This window comes from Lepisma saccharinum, chromosome 20 (assembly GCF_977018435.1).
Source record: "Lepisma saccharinum chromosome 20, izLepSacc3.1, whole genome shotgun sequence".
Taxonomy (NCBI): domain Eukaryota; kingdom Metazoa; phylum Arthropoda; class Insecta; order Zygentoma; family Lepismatidae; genus Lepisma; species Lepisma saccharinum.
In genome coordinates this window covers 55114434-55134382 of record NC_139248.1, presented here as the reverse complement: position 1 = coordinate 55134382, position 19949 = coordinate 55114434, and the positions used below count along the sequence as shown (strand labels likewise).

At 40.0% G+C, this 19949-nt stretch overlaps 1 protein-coding gene across 2 annotated transcripts in view; it reads left to right on the top strand.

The window, feature by feature from the left end:
- Positions 1-19949, top strand: part of LOC146003627 (uncharacterized) — a 176686-nt gene that overhangs the window by 131115 nt on the left and 25622 nt on the right. For both annotated transcript variants that reach the window (XM_083141949.1, XM_083141948.1), the window contains exon 2: positions 71-368. In XM_083141949.1, the coding sequence (XP_082998075.1) occupies positions 71-368 (298 nt within the window). The remainder of the gene's footprint in view (positions 1-70; positions 369-19949) is intronic.

The following is a 19949-nucleotide window of genomic DNA, read 5'->3' as shown; positions in this document are numbered from 1 at the left end:
ACCTTGAGTAAAGGCGTTAAAATGTTGTGAAATAATATTCAATAACTTTTATTCATTTCTTGTTTTGCAGATGGACATAGCATCGCAAACGGGGTTTCTGTTTTGCGTGCCCATCCTCTTCGCCAGCATGTTCGTGCTCACCGAGGAAACGTCCATATCCGCCAGAAACTTTCACCTCAGTTCACCTCCCCACCAACAGATGGCAGCACCGAGTAGCACAGCGGATTGCCTCTGCCGGTTAGGACAGCTGCTGTGCCATCTTCTGGCAGAGCGGCTAAGCAGGGAGTTGGAGGAGATGTACCGGGAACAGGAAGAGGAGGAAGAGCCGTCGTCTGTCATTTCGGAAGATGCCATACGGGACCTCCCAGGTAGGCGATGCCCTAGTGGCGCATGGGCGAACTTGTAGAGCTTATTGGCGGGTGGGGGAAATAAACTTTCTCGCATCTGCTTCTGTGTCTTCTCTGCAATTTTGTGGAAATCTAATTTTGTTAGGGATGGTACAGTCAGCGGCAAAGATAACACTACGTGGCCACAATTAAAGGCCGTGTCCGAAAGGTACAGTCAACAGAAAAGGTAATGGTAGGTAAATTGTCCACCGCTATTTTCATTACTTTTTTTATTTTATATCCTGTGTTGTTTTAAGGAATGAAACTATATTGGTTCGAAGCACGCATTGTTCATTGCTTATTGAAGTCATTATTTCAATTCATTGTCATCATATCGTGTAATTCAGACCGAATGAAAATTGTGGTGGACAATTCGCCTACTGTTTCTTTGGCGGTTGGGTGTACATAGTCTATGGGCCAGCTAAGAATTCGGTATAATTTGAGGGTACTAATTTTCCTTTATCCCGTAGTTATATGGGTGTGTAAGGATACCAAAAAAAGCATGATTGCCATTTCATAGTGGCCATCAATAGAAATGATGGCAATTCCAAGATGGCGGATGTTGACAATTGAAAAAAACCCAAAAAACTATGTATATGTCTGAAACCAACGGTCCGATCTCAACGATCCATTTTCAAATGAAAGCTTAATATGTGTTCTATATTTAACGTTATCTTATGTTTTTCGATAGGAGGAACCGTTTAGTGGTTAATCACGGATTAGTAAAAAATGTTCATATTTTTTACTATTAATTTTATGTTGATCATTAATTTATGAATAATCTAGGCAACTGAGAAGAAAACGTTCCAAACAAAAATTGTAGCGTAAACGCTTGCCTTTAATTTGGCATATTGCACTTGTTCGTTTTCACCTTAGAATTCATATAAATATAATGATTTATGTAGTGTGTGCAGTGAAATCTTCTAGCAGGATGTCTCTTAAGTCCTATTTAATTACAAGTATTGTAACTGGTATTGACTATAGTATATTATTGTTATATACATGCAATAACATTTAATAATAATAATTGTTATTGGTATTGTTATTATTATTAGTTGTTGTTTTTTGTTATACTAGCCATGAATTTTGTTTAAATGTTACCGATGTCCATGGAAGAATGTAATTGATTGATTGAAATTAAATTTTGTATGCATGCGTCAGCACTTAGGCTATTTGCACCAGTCACATTATACGAAGCCAAGTCCCTTACAATATATTAAAAATCACCATTCGTATCTCTAAAATCTCCTTACCCAGGGTCGAAACCGAGGCTGTACTGGGGCACATATATCCCTATGAGCAAAACACAGGCCAACATACAACCATGCAAAGGTAGCCCCACAATGGCTTAGTGTTAGGTCGTCGACTTGTGAACAAGGGGACCCGGGTTCGATACCCTGTGGAGGCACATGGTGGTTCGGATCCCACTTTAAACTGTAGGTCCACTCCGGATTAGCATATGTGTGCATAAAGTGGACTTAAAAACAAAGTCCCAAATCAAACAACTCTACAAAGGATTGTGCTGGCTGTAAGTTCAGACGCCAGAGCCTCCTTGCGCATGCGTCGAGCCAATTTTATTAATATCAAGTCCTTAAGAGCATGCGATACAGTCTCCACGACACTCTTCCTAAGTTCTTTCGTCAGTGGCAGTGTGCCAACTTAGCTCTCTTGGAGCCAGATCTGGCCTTTTCTTGCACTCATTCGGCTGGGAACTGGGACGCCCACCCCCGTGCCCCACTATGATGCCATCACTGGTTCCGGCCCTCATGGACCAACTTTTGTCATAATTATACATTTTGCGCGTGACGTGATATTGTTATATTGGCTGCGTCGCCCCACTCCCTCTTATCTCCCCAGCTACTTCCTTATACCACCGTGTTTGACGTAAAATTGACATAATATTGTTATCAGGGAATTCTTTATTTTCAATTTCTTACGACCATCGGTGGATTATTGAGATAGGCGATACCGCCGGATCTAGATGTTGAAAACTAAGAATAATTTGTCATCAATGTAGAGTTAACGATAATAGCAGTGCCCCCACTCCTTGACAACTAACATTACCCTAGGAGGCACTTTATCGAGCCTTCGTAAATCTAGCTCCATGAAAGTCAGTTTTAACTACATTTAAGGTGAAACTTAGTTCGTCTATGTGCATCAGGTTTGGCAACACTGCCAGGAGGCAAGGAGAATAGCATTGATCATATGGGAGTATGATTAGATTCGTTCTCTTGGGAATATAAAACTTTCGATGGAATAGAAAAAGATGTCAACGGGAAGAGGACAGTCTGAAGATGCATTTGACCAGCGGAGAAGTCGGAAGTTCCATTTGATTAGCCGTAACTTGATCTTGAAGTTGATTCCCCATAAGGAATACATAGGATTCCGAAAATTGTTATTCATCATATTTTTCAAACATCGTGTTCAGCTTAATAATCAACATTAAAAAAACCGCTTCCACTTGCAACATGGAGAGAAATTCATACTCTTGGATACACCCAGATATTTTTTAGTAGCAGTGCCCATTCGGGCGATATTGAAATAAATGCACAATTGGTGCGTAACTGTATCCTTTCTCTTAAGTTAAGAAGACTAGAAGCAGATGCTTCATCCTCCCATTTGTTTTCTGAAAGTCCTTGCTCATCAAAGAATGCCGATAAACCCTTGAAGCGGAATTACGTGTGTGTGGAAACTCGAATAGTCGGTACTGGTACCTGAAAGAAAATGTCATCACCCACGGAATTTATGCCCCATTTTGAAAACTCGAATAGTTGAGAAATTTCAAATGATAGTGTTTACAAATTATTATTCTCTGTTTTCTGCGCTATAAGCGTCTGAAATTTCTTGAAATTAGCAGTTTTTATTCCAGAAATGCAAATAGTGTGTAGAATTCGATATCTTAGAGTGTCAGGAAATTTTTAGTAATCTCCGTAACGAAAATTTCCCGATTTAATCTGGAAATGACCCCTTTTTTCGTCCCGAAAATTCTGATCCAAAAGATAATTATAGGCATCCAAGAATGTACGTGCTGTAAGCGCCTGTCTTGTGCCATTCGATTTGCTTTTGTTTACTCGTGGATCAGGGGTGCCTACAGGGGAGAATTCATGACGCGCCTGAGTCATGGGAATTTTGGGCGGCAACATTTTATAATTTAGCTACCAAATTATTTGTACCTTCACCCAAAAAACGGAGGGTAGTTTCGTTTGATTGACTTGCCGTGCTTTTTCTTTCTTTAGTCTTTTAATTTCAACTGCAATAAAAGGTTTCGAATTTCACGATCCTTTCGATTGTTGGCTTCTCGGCCAGTGGTAAACAATGTCTGGTGTTTTATTTGTTATCGTTTCGAGTCGGCTCGTATGTAACTTCCGACATGCGGGCTTCAGTTTTAGTGTTGGATGATTTCAGTAACGATTTGTTTCGCTTGCGTGTGTTTCTGTTCTATTCGACTGACTGGATAATTGTAAAATACTGTCAGTTTTCGTTGTCTAACGCTTACGTATTTCGAAAATTTAATTATTTAGAAAATGAAATGAAATCATCGACATTCAAACAAAAATCAATTACTGCGTGTTTATCCAAACTATATTTGTGTATGCGTGGTGGGAAGGGTGGTTATGATGCAGAATTCTTTCGGGGGGATTTTGATTAACAACTTTTTGGGGAGATGAGTCCACGGCCTCGGGGTGGGGGAGGATGGTCACCCCTGTCGTCGATAGCCCCTACATCATTCGTAACAGAGTGACATTTTCCTTCGAGACTGAGACGACTGTTAACAATCCGAGAACGACAGAGGCATTTATAATACGACACTGCACTGCCATCACTAATTTTTGAACATCGAAACTTTCAGACCGACGCGACAGGCGACAAGCAATAAGTGTCGCTTAAGAACGAACCCTCAGTAATATCGTTTATGTGACAATCGAACTAGGCCGTTTTCGCGCACAGTGCCGAAGCGTCCTAAGATGCCCGGAGGCCGGGCCTACCCTAATTTGTTTCTCTATTATAGATAATTTTATTAATCATAATTTCATTAAATGGCAATTAATACAGGAAAACTGAAATTTTAGATCTTACGATAATTCCCTCTAATTTCTATCCCTGCCCGGTACTCGATCTTATCATGCAGTCAGGCACTTTTGAGAGGCTTCAGCTGGTTCAATAACATCCTACGAAGTCCATGCGGGATGTCTAATTTCAGGGGTTGGCATGCCTGTAATCTGTAATTGATTGATTCATTTGCTTTATTTTCCTTCGCTTTTGTGCTACTTTGCGAAGATGGGGGTGTGTGATGATATGATGAAATTGATGAATGGACACTAACAAACATCCATTCCCAGGCCGGAATTCGAACCCGGGACCCCTGGCGTCGTAGCGCGATGTGCTAATCACTCCGCCACGACGGGCCGGCCTGTAATCTGTAAGATGAGGCCGGCCTCACGGTTCTTCCCAAGACTACAAGACATCGTCGCCTTCTAATCAATTGGTCCCAGGTTCGATACCCGGTGGAGGTAGTTCCGATCTCACTTTAAACTGTAGGCTCAGTACCGATTAGCCTTTTGTCCATAAAGTGGACTTAAAACGCCAAATCAATCAATCAACCAAGGCTACCAGAAGAGAAGAGCCGTAGCGGGGTGGGGGGGGCGCTGATGGAAGGGGGCGCCGAACGGCAAGAAGAAAACATTGAAAATTACTTGTAATAAAGGATTCATGCGATCCCATCGAAAGTATTGGCGCCCTATTGAAATATTACCATTGCCAGTTTGCAAAGATATTATTTTTTTGCTCGCTGCGCTCGCATTACAAGCTTTTCTTTTAAACAAATAAAATAAAATAAATATATATCCAGTATATATTATTTGTTTGTTAGTGAGGATGTCTTTTACAACTTCTTAGTGAATAGCAATAGTATATGCAGCTGTAAAAATACTATTGGTGTAAACTGCAGTCTGCATGTAATAACAACTGTACTAAAATTTCCTTTAAAACAAGAGAAATCTTGCGAAAACAATATCTCTTCAAAAAAGCTATTTCATTTAAAAAAATACGTCGTGATGGTATTTGGCTCTTTCAATGATCTTCCCAAGCAGCTTTCAAATAAAAGGTGTACAGGACGAGAATACGCGGCACTTAGAACAACAATAATAAATAAAAGTCTAAGCTGTTTGGCGTATGTGTACTCTCTTCCTTGTTTCTTGTTTGCCAAATCAGATTCGTCACAGTTTTGCCGTGCTGAAGGATTTTTCCACTGGCGTAAACTTAATCCGCGAATTCCTTGGTCACGAAAATTCACAATTCCATAGAACTCCTTTTGCCGAGTGGAGGCACCTATCGTCACGTATGAAGACCAGCACTGCTATTGACAACGCGCTGCAACAGAAAAATCTGAGTGAAACTGGGAAATGGAGCACTACGGGCACTATTAGACTGTATTTTGTTTCTGGCATCAAGAAATCTTGCATTACGAGGCACTGATGATATTTTGTGGAAGAAAGCTGATGGGACAACATGGGAATTTATTGGGCCTATTTACGTTGATGGCGAAATATAACGATGTGTTAAAATTTTAAGTGTCGACAATAATACACTCCCCATCAGCTCTTGCTGTAACATATCTATCTCCACAAATTCAGAATGAACTTGTCCACATAGCAGGGAATCAAGTACGTCAGGCAATAATTGAGGACATTAAAAGGACAAAATATTTTGCCATTTTGTATGACTCGACTCCTGATGTCAGTCACAAATTTATCGTTACGTTACAGTGTCTTCAGATCGAGAGTGCAAAATCGAAGAAACTTTGGTTGGCTTCATTACTACTGACGACAAAACTGGCGTCTTAACTGAAGACATTTTACATGCTGTTCAGAATGATGGCCTTTGCATGTCGAACTGACGTGCTCAGTTCTTTGACAACGCCAGTAATATATCGGGGAAATACTCCGGTGTTCAAGTTCACAGTCGTTAAATTTAGTTGGTGTTCATGCTGCGTCAGGAGACACAGAAACCGTCAATGGATTTGGAGCAATTCACAATGTTTACAGTTTTTTTCAGTAAATCAACTCATCGTTGGGGTGTTTTGAAAAATCATGTTCATATTACTGTGAAGAGTCAATAAGCAACTAGGTAGTCTTCAAAAGCAAACGCTCTAAGTACCCAATTTCCAGATGTCTGTGCAGCTTTGAAGGTATTATGTGACCTCTCAAAAGAGCCACCCGAAACAGTTTACACGGTGCAAAATGCCTGCTACAGCTACACAGCCTTAAGAAGTTTAACTTTCTTGTGTTCTTATTCTGCTGGGCTGGTATCCTTCAAGCTATTAACGACGTTAACCTACGGCTACAAGAAAAGTCTATTACAGTAGATATAGTCAGAGTGCTGCAAAGTGTAGCTTTTGCCTACCCGTGCTTCTTGCCCCGTGAGAACAGGTTTACCTGCTCGCCTGCCCACGGCAACGAGTCGACTTGCGTCTTTACCCGGGTTCTTCGTCTTCCAGGCGCTCTGCGCTTACAAGGTACCTGGGCATTCAACAAGACCCGGGCGCATGCAAAACCTGCTGGAAGGAAACAGCCCTCCGGCAGCGTGTCGCTCCAGGCGTTTCTTCACCACGTGGACAGCTACAGCCAGTGTTGCCTACTTATGTAGCTCCTAAATCCTACGAAGTCCTAGGAGGAGCTCTCTGATTTAAGGAGAATTTACAGTAAATACTTAACGATTTCAGTTCATTGTAAGCAGTTTTTATCTTATTGCCAGGAAATGCACGCAATATTACAGCTTCATTTATTTAAATGAATGATCGGGCAAACAAAAAACTCCTCATCGAAAACTAATTGTTTTTCATTACATGGTGTCTTAACCAGGCACGCAATGGCGCAACCACAGGGGGCAGGGGGCATTGCTCATTAACTTTCGACGAAAATTAAGTCTAGCGGGGTTGGGCAAGGGGGGCAAACATTAAAGTACAAGAAAAACTAGGATAAAGGCTACTCAAGATGGAATTAGTTTTCATATATTTGTTGTATTATTCCTTCCAGACGACAAAGGGCACCTGCAGAGGGGAACAGAGGGGCAATTGCTCCCCTGATTTCAAATTTTATGACAGTAGAAATATATTAAAGTATATTATACAGTCAAATCAAGTTCAATGCCGTAGCTAGGGGGTAGCTGAGGTCGGCCCTGGGAGCCGAACGATCTAAATGAAAAACTTTTTTAAAACAGAGAATGCCATGGCGGCCCAATGCCAACATTGCTATCAATGTTGGTTTGTTATTAGATTGATTAATTGATTATGTAATGTATTTAAATATGCATTAAAGAAACTTTGAATACGTACACAATTTAGTGTTAACATGTTGCATATTCTCTTATTTTACGTCGCTCCATGTTTCATATGTCTTCCACGTAGTACACCCTGGACTGCAGAATAACGAGGCTCTGGCGACTGGCCCCATGGCCAGTATAATTTTTTTTGTGTTGTCCTGTGTTTTGTCCTTATCCGTGCGAGTGCTCCTTTACAGCCTCAGCTTTTAACGAAAGTCAGAAGATTTTAATATTTTATGATTTTAGTTCTGCAACGTTAGAGTTATGTGTAACGATAAGGGGCTGGACCCCGTATAATGTGACGGGTCCAAAATAGCCTTAGTGTTGACGCACCCAAAATTTTAAATTCAAATTCAAATTCATGTTTCATACGTGAAAAGAAAATATTTTACATGAAAATTTTACATGCCATATGAACATTCGGAAAGCATTTTTCATGTACTTCCTTTCTTTCAAAAACAGTTTGTGTGCTTGTTTTCCATTATTAGCTAATGTGAAATTAAGGTGTTGAAAAAAAATGTTTCAAATTCTTTGTTTCAACACAAATGCGTTAGAACCGACTTCTACCCACCCCCTTTTTGCATGATTTATGAGAATAATAATGCCTTTGATGTTACTTTATTACTATTATTGTTATTGTTGGCATGTTTATCCAGGTACTTGCCCCTCCAAAAGAAAATTCGTGGTCGCGCCTCTGCAGGCCCGTAGTCAGAATTGGTTGGCGGGGGGGGGTCTCATGGGTTATCAGGGAGGGCTTCATAAACCAAGTCCATTTTCAAAGGTTTAATAGTATTATATGAAAGTAAATTATATATGTGTGTAGTCTAATCATTAAGTTAATATAGGACACAGAAAATCTAGAAATATTGTTCAAATACTTACAATATATTTTCAATATCTTCCCATTCATAGCTGAAGCCGAGAGAAAATATTCTAATTACTACCTGCTACTTTTACTTCGGCTCGTAAATCAAATGAAATCATTTTTCGCCTATCTGTTCTTTGTATTCTGTGAATTTAACCTTTATCAAGTTTTGAGTAAAATAATTTCTACAGTCTACATTTTCACTCGTCGCTGCAAACAAATTTTACAAAGTAGTTTACCAAATTTCAGAAAGGGGGGGGGGGAGGATAACGGCAATGCCCCTGGACCCTGTCTGGCTACGGGTCTGGTGTTCGCAGTAGAACAGTGTGTTGCTATACTCGCGACCTCGGCGTCGAACGTGACATGTTCCAGCAGTGCCCTGGATTATTGGTTGTTTACGACATATTCTTATGGAGCCTATACCACGGAAAACCTATTTCAATGTGTAGGGGGGGGGGGGCAAAACTAGCAACATTCTGAAATCTCATTTCATTGGCGATGTGGCTTTCAGTTCCCTTCCTAAGTAGTGGAAATCTATTGCAGTTGGCAACACTTGCAGACAGGTGTGCGACCGGTGGAGTTCCTACTCGAAGCAACTACGTCATGCAGAAGGAGGGGTCTGCAGTTGATGGAAAGAACGAACTGAGACCTACTAGGTATCGTAAGATTGCGGGTACCCGCCGGGTCTACAATGCCTGCCAGGAACGATCTGTGCAGGTGGGCATACAAGCTGCTCAAGCGAGGGTGTTGCGCAGGTTGCATGGTATTTTAGGAGCGATGTCTCGCGAACGGGTCTGCTCCAGGTCTTGTGCAGGCCTCTGGATATAGTCACTTACAGGGACTGCAAAGCTTTCTGTCTGCCAATCGGGAAACAATTGTGACTAACGCTATTGAGAAAAGCAAACAGATCTGCGATGATATGAACATTGCAAGTAAAGAACAGCGTCCCAAAAAGAAAACCAAGGTTTTCGATGAAGTTGCAGAAGATGAAAGTGTAGCCATGAATGAAGAACAAAAAATTAGGAAGAGCTTCTTTCGTGCATTAGATTCAATTTTGGAACAAATAGGCGATCGATTCAAGCTAATGAAAGGAGTTTTGGAGGATTTTTCCGTAATTATTCCAAGCAATATGGCAGTTATGTCAGAAGAAACGTTGAGAAAGGAAGGGAGTCTTTGATATGGCTTTATTAAACCCCGAGGATATCAACGGAAGTGAGTTATTTCATGAACTGTTGTTCTTTAAACATCATGCCCAAGCATTTTTAAAATACTTTCACTTGGAATGCTTGTCAGATTTGTCACCACTTGCTGCTCTGTCATTCATTCATAAAATATCATGTATTGAGTTGTACCCAAATTTTGCCACTGCATTTTAACTATTTTTAACTACCTTCTTCTGTTGCAGCTTGTGAAAGGAGTTTTAGTAAGCTAAAGCTTATAAAGAATTACGTGCGTTCTTCCTTGAGTCAAGAAAAGCTGACTAACCTGGCTATTTTGTCTGTTGAGAAGTACAGAGTTCAATCACTTGTGTTCGATGATGTTATTAATGACTTGGCTGCTCGAAAGGCAAGAAGTGTGAAACTGTAGCTAGTATGTTCGCACAGGAGAATTGTCAAATAATCATGTACTGATTGTAGTTCTTAATAAGTTTATGTTTTTATTGTTGTTGATTTCAGCTGATCAGTATAACATTTTGCAGTGTAAATAGGTTTTACTTTATAAACATTATATTAATACTGAATGATTTTAGCTAGTTTATACAAAGACTTTGCAGGTTATTTGAAAGGGTCTCATATAATAATAAAAAAACATTACATTACATTAATAATCTTTCTTAGAGATTTTTCTGCTATTCATATGGTAAGATTTTCTTTATTGCATAAATTAGTTTCATTTCTAGGATTTTTTATCATTGTCCACCGAGAGGTCAATAATGATCCTTCATTCAGTAGAATATGCGTATACGTACTAGGGATGGCCAAACGGATCCAAAAGTTACGGATCTGGATCCGGATCCGAAAATTCCGGATCCGGATCCGAGAGTTCCGGATCCGAAAATTTCCGATCCGGATCCGGGTCTGAAAGTTTCGGATCCGGATCCAGATCCGTAACTTTTGGATCCGGATCCGAATGGTCCGAAAATTCCGGATCCGGGCCGGGTCCGAAAATTCCGGATCCGGATCCGAGAGTTTCGTATCTCAATCCCATTATAATATTACCACACCTTAATAGGTATTATGATCTTCATTACAAAGAAATTTTTCATTAGTTAGTCCTACAAGAATTTTTTTCAAGTGTCGTTCCTAAAATACTTTGCTACGCATCGGCTAACACACTCGTGCACAAAAATAATCTTACTTGTTTAACATAAAATGTCAGAAATGATTTTGTAAATGCCATTGAAACGAATATGTATTCATGCGAATGTATTGGAAACGAAAACACACATAAATGTGAGACATTCCATTCCAGGATGAAACCTTTAACACATATAACAAGATAGAAATGTTATACAAAAATTATAAAATTGTTCTACAGTTACAGTTTTACAAATTAAAATAAAACATTATAATATATGCAGTGTTATATAATTAGAAAGTGTAAGACTAACAAGGGAGGTTATCTAAGTGTCCCCCTCCGATTTCCATGAAACTTCGCAGGTGTATAGAGGGGCCCAAAGGAAGAAATACGTGTTTTTTTTTGTTTCGGCTAAAAAACTGTTTTAGGGGGCAAAACCCGCCTCAAATGTCAAGATGAGGACAAATTGATGTGGGGATCATCTGACCCCTGTGTCCCCCTCCGATTCCCATGAAATTTTACAGGTGTATAGAGAGGCCCTATGCCCCCTGTTTCGTCCTATGCCATATTTACGTGGTTTCGGGGGTCAGATCTCCACTTCAATTTCTCCTCATCTTGACATTTGACCTGTCAAGTTTCATGGAAATCGGAGGGGGAGACTTAGACCTCCCTTGTAAGTGTATTAATTAATTATAAATCGCGCACACACACACACTATATATATGTGTGTGTATGTATGTATATTATATATATATATATATATATGTATATTAACAGGTAACAATATGTTATAAGCACATTCTTACTTTCCAAAGAAGCGCATGTGGGATGGCAAAACGGATCCGGATCCGAAAGTTCTGGATCCGGATCCGAAAAATTTTACGGAACCAACCGGATCCGGATTTCGGATCCGCCAGGATCCGGATCTGGCCATCCCTAATACGTACAAACAACTCGATAGTTGTAATTGCTACAATTATTAGCATAAATGAAACGTCAATTTGAATGAACGGCATTATTTAAGTAAGACACAACAACAAATGCTTCTACCCCTCCCTTAAAAGAAAAACAATGGTAGAAGTTCGACAAGGCGAGTGTAGGGGGCGCCGGGCGCAGAAATCTCTAGCTATGGCTCTGGGCGTGAGTGTGACGTCACAGCGCAGGCAAGAACGAGATGGAAAGAAACATGTTTACTTGAAAAGTTATCTTTCTTGTTTATATAGTTTTGATTTCTTTTTTTCTGACTAGTATGATCGTGGGTTTTGCTGTTGCTGTATTTCAAATGCCTAAAGTGTATGCTATCGTGCTGTGTAAAAATAAAGAGACGAAATAATAAGAATATTATTTTTCACAAATTCCAAAAATATTCTATTGTTCGTGCTTCGTTGTGCTATGTTAATTTAAAGACCCTTTTAAACCTGAAAACAGTACGATTTGTCGGAACATTTTTGTGAACAGTATTATGAAAAAAAAATCTGGAACATGAAGAATTGCTACCACTTACAAAAAAAAAATAGTGAATTAATAAAAAATGGCATTTTACCTTCAACGAATTCACCTCACGTTAGCTAATCTACCCATAATTGTCCGACAGGAGTCCAGGGAAACGCGGAAATGTGGGAAGCAGATGTGCACAATTTGATATTTTGAAAAAGCGACGCACAGGCGACCTCTTTTACAATGAAGTTACAATCAATTTTGTACGGGAGAAAAATATACAATTACGAGCAAAATTGGCTCTTCCAAGTACATTTACCTTTAGTTTTATTTTTATTTTTATTTTATTATTTCACCACTTGTATGTGCAGTGGTTTCTATGGGGTGCAGCATAAATAATTTGAGTTAGCGACTTTCTGTATAAGCAGTGGCGGCGATTGGGTTCCAAAACGGGGGGGGGGGGAGCAAGGAGCCACAGTACATTTTCCTTTGTATATAAGTGGCAAAGTGGCGAAAAGTAGGGGGGCATCTGCCCCCGTCCCCTCCTAATCGCTGCCACTGTGTATACGTATAATTTAAATGCATAATGAAGTGCCTAATAATTACTTATGATGAGGTTGAGGCAATATGGTATCTTTTACTTCGTAGGGCTATGTTTTTTCTTTAATATTTTAACATATAAAACATTGCTGCTTCTAAAAAATGCTTGCGTAATTCTTTTCCAGATAATAAAAAATATATCAAAGTTTAATACAAATATATTAATCAGGACCAGATTTGCTGTACTTTGTTCCTAGTATCTTCGGAGCAAGAAACGAAAACAAGTCTATGCGCAAGTAGTGTCGCTAGACGGCTTCACCAATGAACACGTGAGAGGGAACGGAATTGCGTGGAGGGGGAAAGCGACTGCGGTTACCAGCCTTCGCAGCAGCGTGTACTGCTTCGCTCTGCCCACTCGATCCCCCTCCCTCCCTTCTCTGCCACTATGCGCGGCCTCGATCCACAGATTCCGGGTACAGATTGAATATGTCGACACCGGTCGTCGTCGCCTTGTAATCAAGGGGTCCAAGGTTCGATACCTGGTGAAGGCACATGGCAAAGTGGTTCGGATCCCACTTTAAACCGTAGGTCCAGTCCCGATTAGCCTCACTGTGCATAAAGTGGACTTAAAACACCAACTCAAACCAAGCCAAATGTCGACACCGGAAATCGAATTCTGGATTCAGTGATTACGAAGCATCAACGTCAACTGATATAGAGCGGGAGAATTCTAAGTCCAACATTTCCGATGTTTGCGAGAGGTTCGCCCGAGAAAATGAATTCTCAAGCCCAGGCACGTAGCCAGGGGGAGGGATAAGGGGCCTGAAGCCCTCCCCGAAATCCTACAAATATCTGATGTAAATAGTGTATAGTGGTAATTAATTTTACTTCCTTAGCAAGATTAAACATTAGAACGAAAAAAGTTTAGTGTTGACTAAGTAAAAATTAGAAGGTCTACTTTGAAAACGAAATAGGGAAGAAGGAAACATTAGTGTATAATAGAGCAACCAGCTTATCTTTATATATTCTACCATTTAATCCAAAGAATAAATGTATCAAGAGATCCCAAAATTTATACTTTTCTTTGTGAGAGGTCACAGAATATAAACTTTATGAGTAAAATTTGCCCCTAACTTTTAAAGTCTTTTTTCGAACGGAATGTGTAAAAGTTAATAACAAAATAATGTAGCTATGAATTTCAGTGCACTAACTGTACAAAATGTAAGATAAATAATGTCACTCATACGGTGGATCGAGTAGCAAATAATAATAACAATAAATTTGAATTAAAATTGGTTTGTTTTTAATAACTTGTAATATTTATTATTGTAGAATGACAATTATAACCGTGATAATAATTATTATTGTCATTATTATTTCTACTAATCAAGTTTTATCAATGGCCTGCCCCTATTTCTGGCGACGCCTCTGCTGATTAGTGATGAGCCCCCCCAGAAATAAAATCCTGGCTACGGACCTGCTCCCTTATTTTCTGCAATCACTATCAATAAAATTATCAACAATAGTTCTATTTCACGAGTATCTACTTGTGCCATAGTCTTTATAATCGAATGGTGCTGGGTTTATAATGTTGTGTTTAGTTTTATTCTAAGTCCACTGTGCACAGGTGGGCTAGTTAGCACTAAACCTACAGTTTTAACTTTAAAGTGAGATTCGAACCACTATCTTCGTCCACCAGGTATCGAACTGGAGATTGTCATGGCGTGAATATATAGAACTACTGTGTACTGGAATAATTCACTTAAGGTGCCTTATGGGTGTTCGTACTCTGGGGCTGGTTTTAAAAACTTGGTAAACTGTTTACAGTAAAATTACAACATGTTTGACTCTCTACTTCTAACCTTCATTCGACCTTGTTCCAAATTCTTCAACATCGCAACTGGTATAAAATTATGTACAATGCACGAACTTTTAGCAGTTTTGAAAGTTATAAATATTTAATACAGATTCGCTTACCTGCGTCATACAGTCCTTACTACGACGTACACCACATTTTTCTAATGTGCAAGGATATGTCAATCTCTGTTTTTTGAAGCATCGCTGTTGATTTATTAATACGATTTACACTAACGTGGAATGTTCGTACACACAGCAACAAGTTCACAATGTCATTCGTTTCACTTATCTTCAAAACGCACACAATTTGTAAATATTTTACGCTTGAACACTACGAGTTCCATTAAACGATAATCCTCGAGCTTTTCTGCCTCTCTTCGTAGGTGCCGCCAGCAGTCGCTTAGAAGTGCATCACACATATGTTTGCCGTTGCCCACAAACCAATTGTCGTTTCGTCTCCCTCTCTCTTAGCATCACGTGATCTACGCTTCTCGCAAACCTTCGCGATTGTTGCCATATTGTCATTCCATTCCTGGACACACTCGCGCAAACATCATTGAAAACAATTGAATAGCGCCCCAGCTCGCGGTTCACACGGTTCGGCAGGGACGGTAATGTGGCAATATAGCACGGCGTAGTGGTTGCTTCTTTTATGAAGTGCATGCTCATTGGCTAGCTAGTACCTAGTGTTGCCAACTGTAATAATGAAGCACTATTTCTGTCACGGAAGGAGAAAGGCAGTTAAAGTGACGGTGAGTTTTGTTGGATTGGAAGGACCATATTTTTATTTTATACTAAATATTTGACCGGTTTGACGTTATGTGCGTGTATTGCGTGTGTATGTGAAAGTGTGTGTTTGTTAATGAACTTTAAATTCCATAATGCCTCCAGTTCTGTCAAAGTTGAAATCAAAAACCTTGCATAGCCAAGCTCGGGAAATTCACAAATTGTTCATATTTCATAATTTTGGAATTGTTCAAAAGAAATAAATTATGTGGCTCCATGAGTATTTTAAGTCTTGGCTCCGGCACGTGTTGTTGTAGAAATTGCGTAGAGGAGGCTGTCATTTTTGCTGCTTAATGCGATGCATATTGTTTTCTGTGTTAAAATTGCCATGCTTTGATGGGTGACAAGTTCATAGCAAAAAAAAAAGCCGCGCAGCTTATTGTCTAGTGGCAATATATGTACTTGTTATTGTTGTGGAAGCCGGCATCGTTTGTAAATGTACAACAAAGGCAACCGACTGTCGCCGATCACAGAGAGGCAATAATACTGCTTGAGGAGGAGTGTTGTGGTCCAATTGTCGCGGTTTAAGGGGGGGCAACTACCCCCCTGAGAGCCTGCTTTGCACCCCCTGTGAAAAATACAGAACACATTCCTACCTGGAATTCTCACTAATCTTTGCAATTATATCATGTGTTACTCTAGCAACATAACAAAGATTTTGTGATTTATTAGGGTGTATGGGATTCCGTATAATGTCGTACGCGTATCTGGGGGGGGGGGGTTCCCTTCCAGATTCAGACTTCGGTAAATGATTTCGCAATTTTCAGTATCTAGAACAGTTGTAGCATTTTGAGTATTTTTGTATTAAAGGTGCCTATACCTGCCGCAAAATTAGTTTGGTATTGAGAGCTGAAGGAACACGCGTCACGGTGTTGCCATATCATGCGGTACGGTACGGTACGCAGTGCAGCCGTCTGACGCTGTGTCGAGGAAAACGTGTTATGAAAAGGAACAATGATGAAATGTGTTATTGTTTTTCGAGGAAAACGGAATAACAATGATGACAACAATGATGAATGTGTTATGTTTTCTCTCTTCATTTCCATCTCCCTTACAACATGAACGAATTAACGAAACGAGCATTGTTTACAGGTTACCTTTTCAATCCATTCTGTATATACACTTTCAATAATCATTTCTTTCCGAAGTCCCCGTTAAAGTCTGCCCATCTTTCAATTATACCGCAACTGAGTTGGTGGGGCGTCTGACTTTCACGTGTGAGACCCGCGGTGGTTTGTGGAACTTTTTCAAATATCCCGAGCGGCTCCGGGGTCGACTCAGCCCAAGTGAGTACCTGGGGCAAACCTGCGGTAAAGGCGGTTGGTGAACCACATCACCTCCTAGGTCGAGGTCGAGAATGTGTGGAGCTTTACCTCCACATCCCCATATGCCTACATAGTACTTTACTTTATTTTGCGTCCATTATTTTTTTTTGTATGAGAATCCCAGATATTTTATGACTGTCCTTAAAGATGTTTCCCCACCTTGAAAAAATGCCGAATCTTTCAACGAAACTCGCAGTTTCCCAACTGTGGGATATTCTTTCCTCCTATAATGAGAGTAAATATGGCGACAAATAGCATCTTGCTGAAAGGTATCTAAATTTGTCACGCGTTTATTGATATTCCTCTTCTTTCCTGGGGCCCCATTGTTTTTCTCTTGCTCAAATTATTTGCGCTCAGAACAAACCATCTCCCGCGTTTGTCCTTTGACAAGAATTCCTTTTTCTTTTAGTGCATGGCCTCTTTGGTACATTGTCATCTCGAGTATTGCCTCCTGTGCTTGACATTCTTCACACAAGCTCACGACACACTCAAGAACACAGAAAATTATGTACAAAAAATAACAACTAAAACAACACGCTATATATAACAAAGAATACTCTAAATTCAATAAACACTAAACAACGGACCGGTTAAAATATCACAGCAACGCAACAAACAAACAACACGTCCTCTCCCAACAACATGAAATCTGATCGCAGGAAGAATCGCCAGATAAGCGGCAACACCGAGATAAACGTTGTCTGTTGCTAGGTAACCAGGGCTTGGGTGAAGCACTGGGAAGATTTTGATTGGCTCGCATGCCAGCAACCCACCCTCCCGCAGTGCCGTAGACCCGATTTCAACACGTGCTTCCCAAGCGTCAATACCAAACTAATTTTGCGGCAGGTATAATGTGTTCGGATGTTTTTCTTGGATGTGTTGCTATGAACTTAAAACTGCTTAAGTTTTGTTTCCCAAGTCTACCTTTTGATAATAGTGATTCATGTGGTAGAGAGAGGAAGTGGATATTTGATTTCTGTTACTTAGCGTTGCTTTTCTGCCACTTCTAGCCAGGGGCGCCGACTTGTCAAAATTATTGGGGGGGGGGCTCTGATCACTGAAAAAAACTCCTTCTCTTTTTTAAGTTTTGGCCTCAGTGTTCGGAATCTCGTAAAAGCCAATGAATTCCTCAAAAATATTTTAAAAAATATATTTACAGTTCGAACAAAATGTCAATTGTTCACGGATGGATATGTCACAAGTTTCGTCAACCATAATAGCAAAATATTCCCGACTTTTAATATCTGCTACCACGGAGCGCAAAACAGATCTCTATATCAATTATCTCGTTCTGAATGTCATGTGAGAGCCATTTGTAGTCCGAACGTCCCATCCACTCTCCTAGTTCATGCACATCTTCTTTTGAAACTCTTTTTAGTAAAAATATTAACAATATTCATAATTATATACTTAGTATATAGTAATAAGTCATGTGTTTTGCTGTCTCTTTTCATAGCCCCCCCCCCCCAAAGTTGATGGTCTATAACATTTCAAATGTGTATTTAAAGTTAAGTTCATGTGGCACAATTCAGAGTAAACTTTACAAGAGAAGCAAATTAATACATTAGATCCTCTTAAGCAAAATTATTTGGGGGGCTCTGCCCCCACATCGTTAACATTGGGGGGGACTCGAGCCCCCCAAGCCCCATGGAGTCGGCGCCTATGCTTCTAGCTAATCGCAACAATGAGTAATGACGTGAAATTGATAAAGAGACACTCATAAACAGTGCCGCAACCACAGATGTCATTGTCCCCCCCTCCCGCGACCTTGGACGGAAGTTCATTCTAGGGGAAGCAAACATTGAAGTAAAAAAAACAAGACTAGGAGAATCTAAGAATAGCAGGACAATTGGATACCCATGATGGAATTAGTTTTTACGTGTTCCTTGCATTTTTCTTCCAGACGGTCAAGGGAACTTGCAAGGGGCACAGAGGGTCAATTGCCCCCTATCGATTTCAAAATTTATACAAATAAAAATACATTTCGTAAAATTTTCTTCCTCGCTTCGCTCACAATGTCTTCTGTTCTTATAGTCCAAGTTCAGAGCCAAAGCTATGGGGCGGCGGGAGTCGGCCCAGGGAACCAAACGATCTATATGAAAAAAATGTTAAATAGAATACCATGGCGCTCCGTAAATTATTGGGCCCTATTAAAACAATTTCTTTCTATGAAACTTAATATCAAATATTAATGATGACTAGGGACACAAATTTATGGTAAATAAAAACTGAGGAGAGCGGTAAATAAAATGTTAGATCAGCGGTATATGCCAGCGGTGGAAAAAAAAAGAAATTGGAACACACTTTTTCATTATGAGAGGAAACAACATACAAAAGAGCTATAAATTGATAAACTACTTTTAGCTATTGCTAAGGAAGAAATTAATTATCAGGGGGAGGGGCGAGAAACATTACGGAAAATTATGAAACAAATCGGCTTTAAATTTTAAAAAATGTAGAAACTCTCGCTTAGCTCTGGTTGAACGAAGCAACATTGTGGTTTGGAGAGCAAGATATCTTCGTGCGATCAACAGATTCCGCAACGGAGGGAGGCCTGTTGTTTACATTGATGAAACTTGGATTCAAGCTTTTTTCTTTTTTTTTACATATTTTTTTTTATAGTTTACATAATTTAGAATATTAATCTTATGTGTTTAAATTGTTGATATCCTTCTGCGAGACAGCAGGCGTTTTTAACTTTAGTGTCCCCCTCCCTCCTCTCTCTTATGCTATGTTATTTGAATTACCACGTCTAGAAACGAAACTTAATATTCGGCCTGCATATTTGTTTACTTGCAAACCTTTCACGGAACACGCCCACTTCTAGATTTGGCAACACAGGGGGAAAACACGTGTTTCTTCCATCCCTTCCCTTGCCCCAGAGTTCCCGAGCTCCCCTCCTAAACATTCGACACTAGCGCCACTTGTTTCTGGCCAGGGTTTCAAATAAGTTGGTGCATCTATAGTACTAGCAGCAGCAACAAAATGGCGGTAAAAGTCGGTGCTAAAGTATTTGGATTTGAAATATTGAAGTACAGTAGAGCGTCGATTATCCGAACGTCGGTCAACCGAACGACCGCTTAACCGAACTGTGTACTCGCTCGCACCTGTTACTCTCCCACCCTACCGTCCATC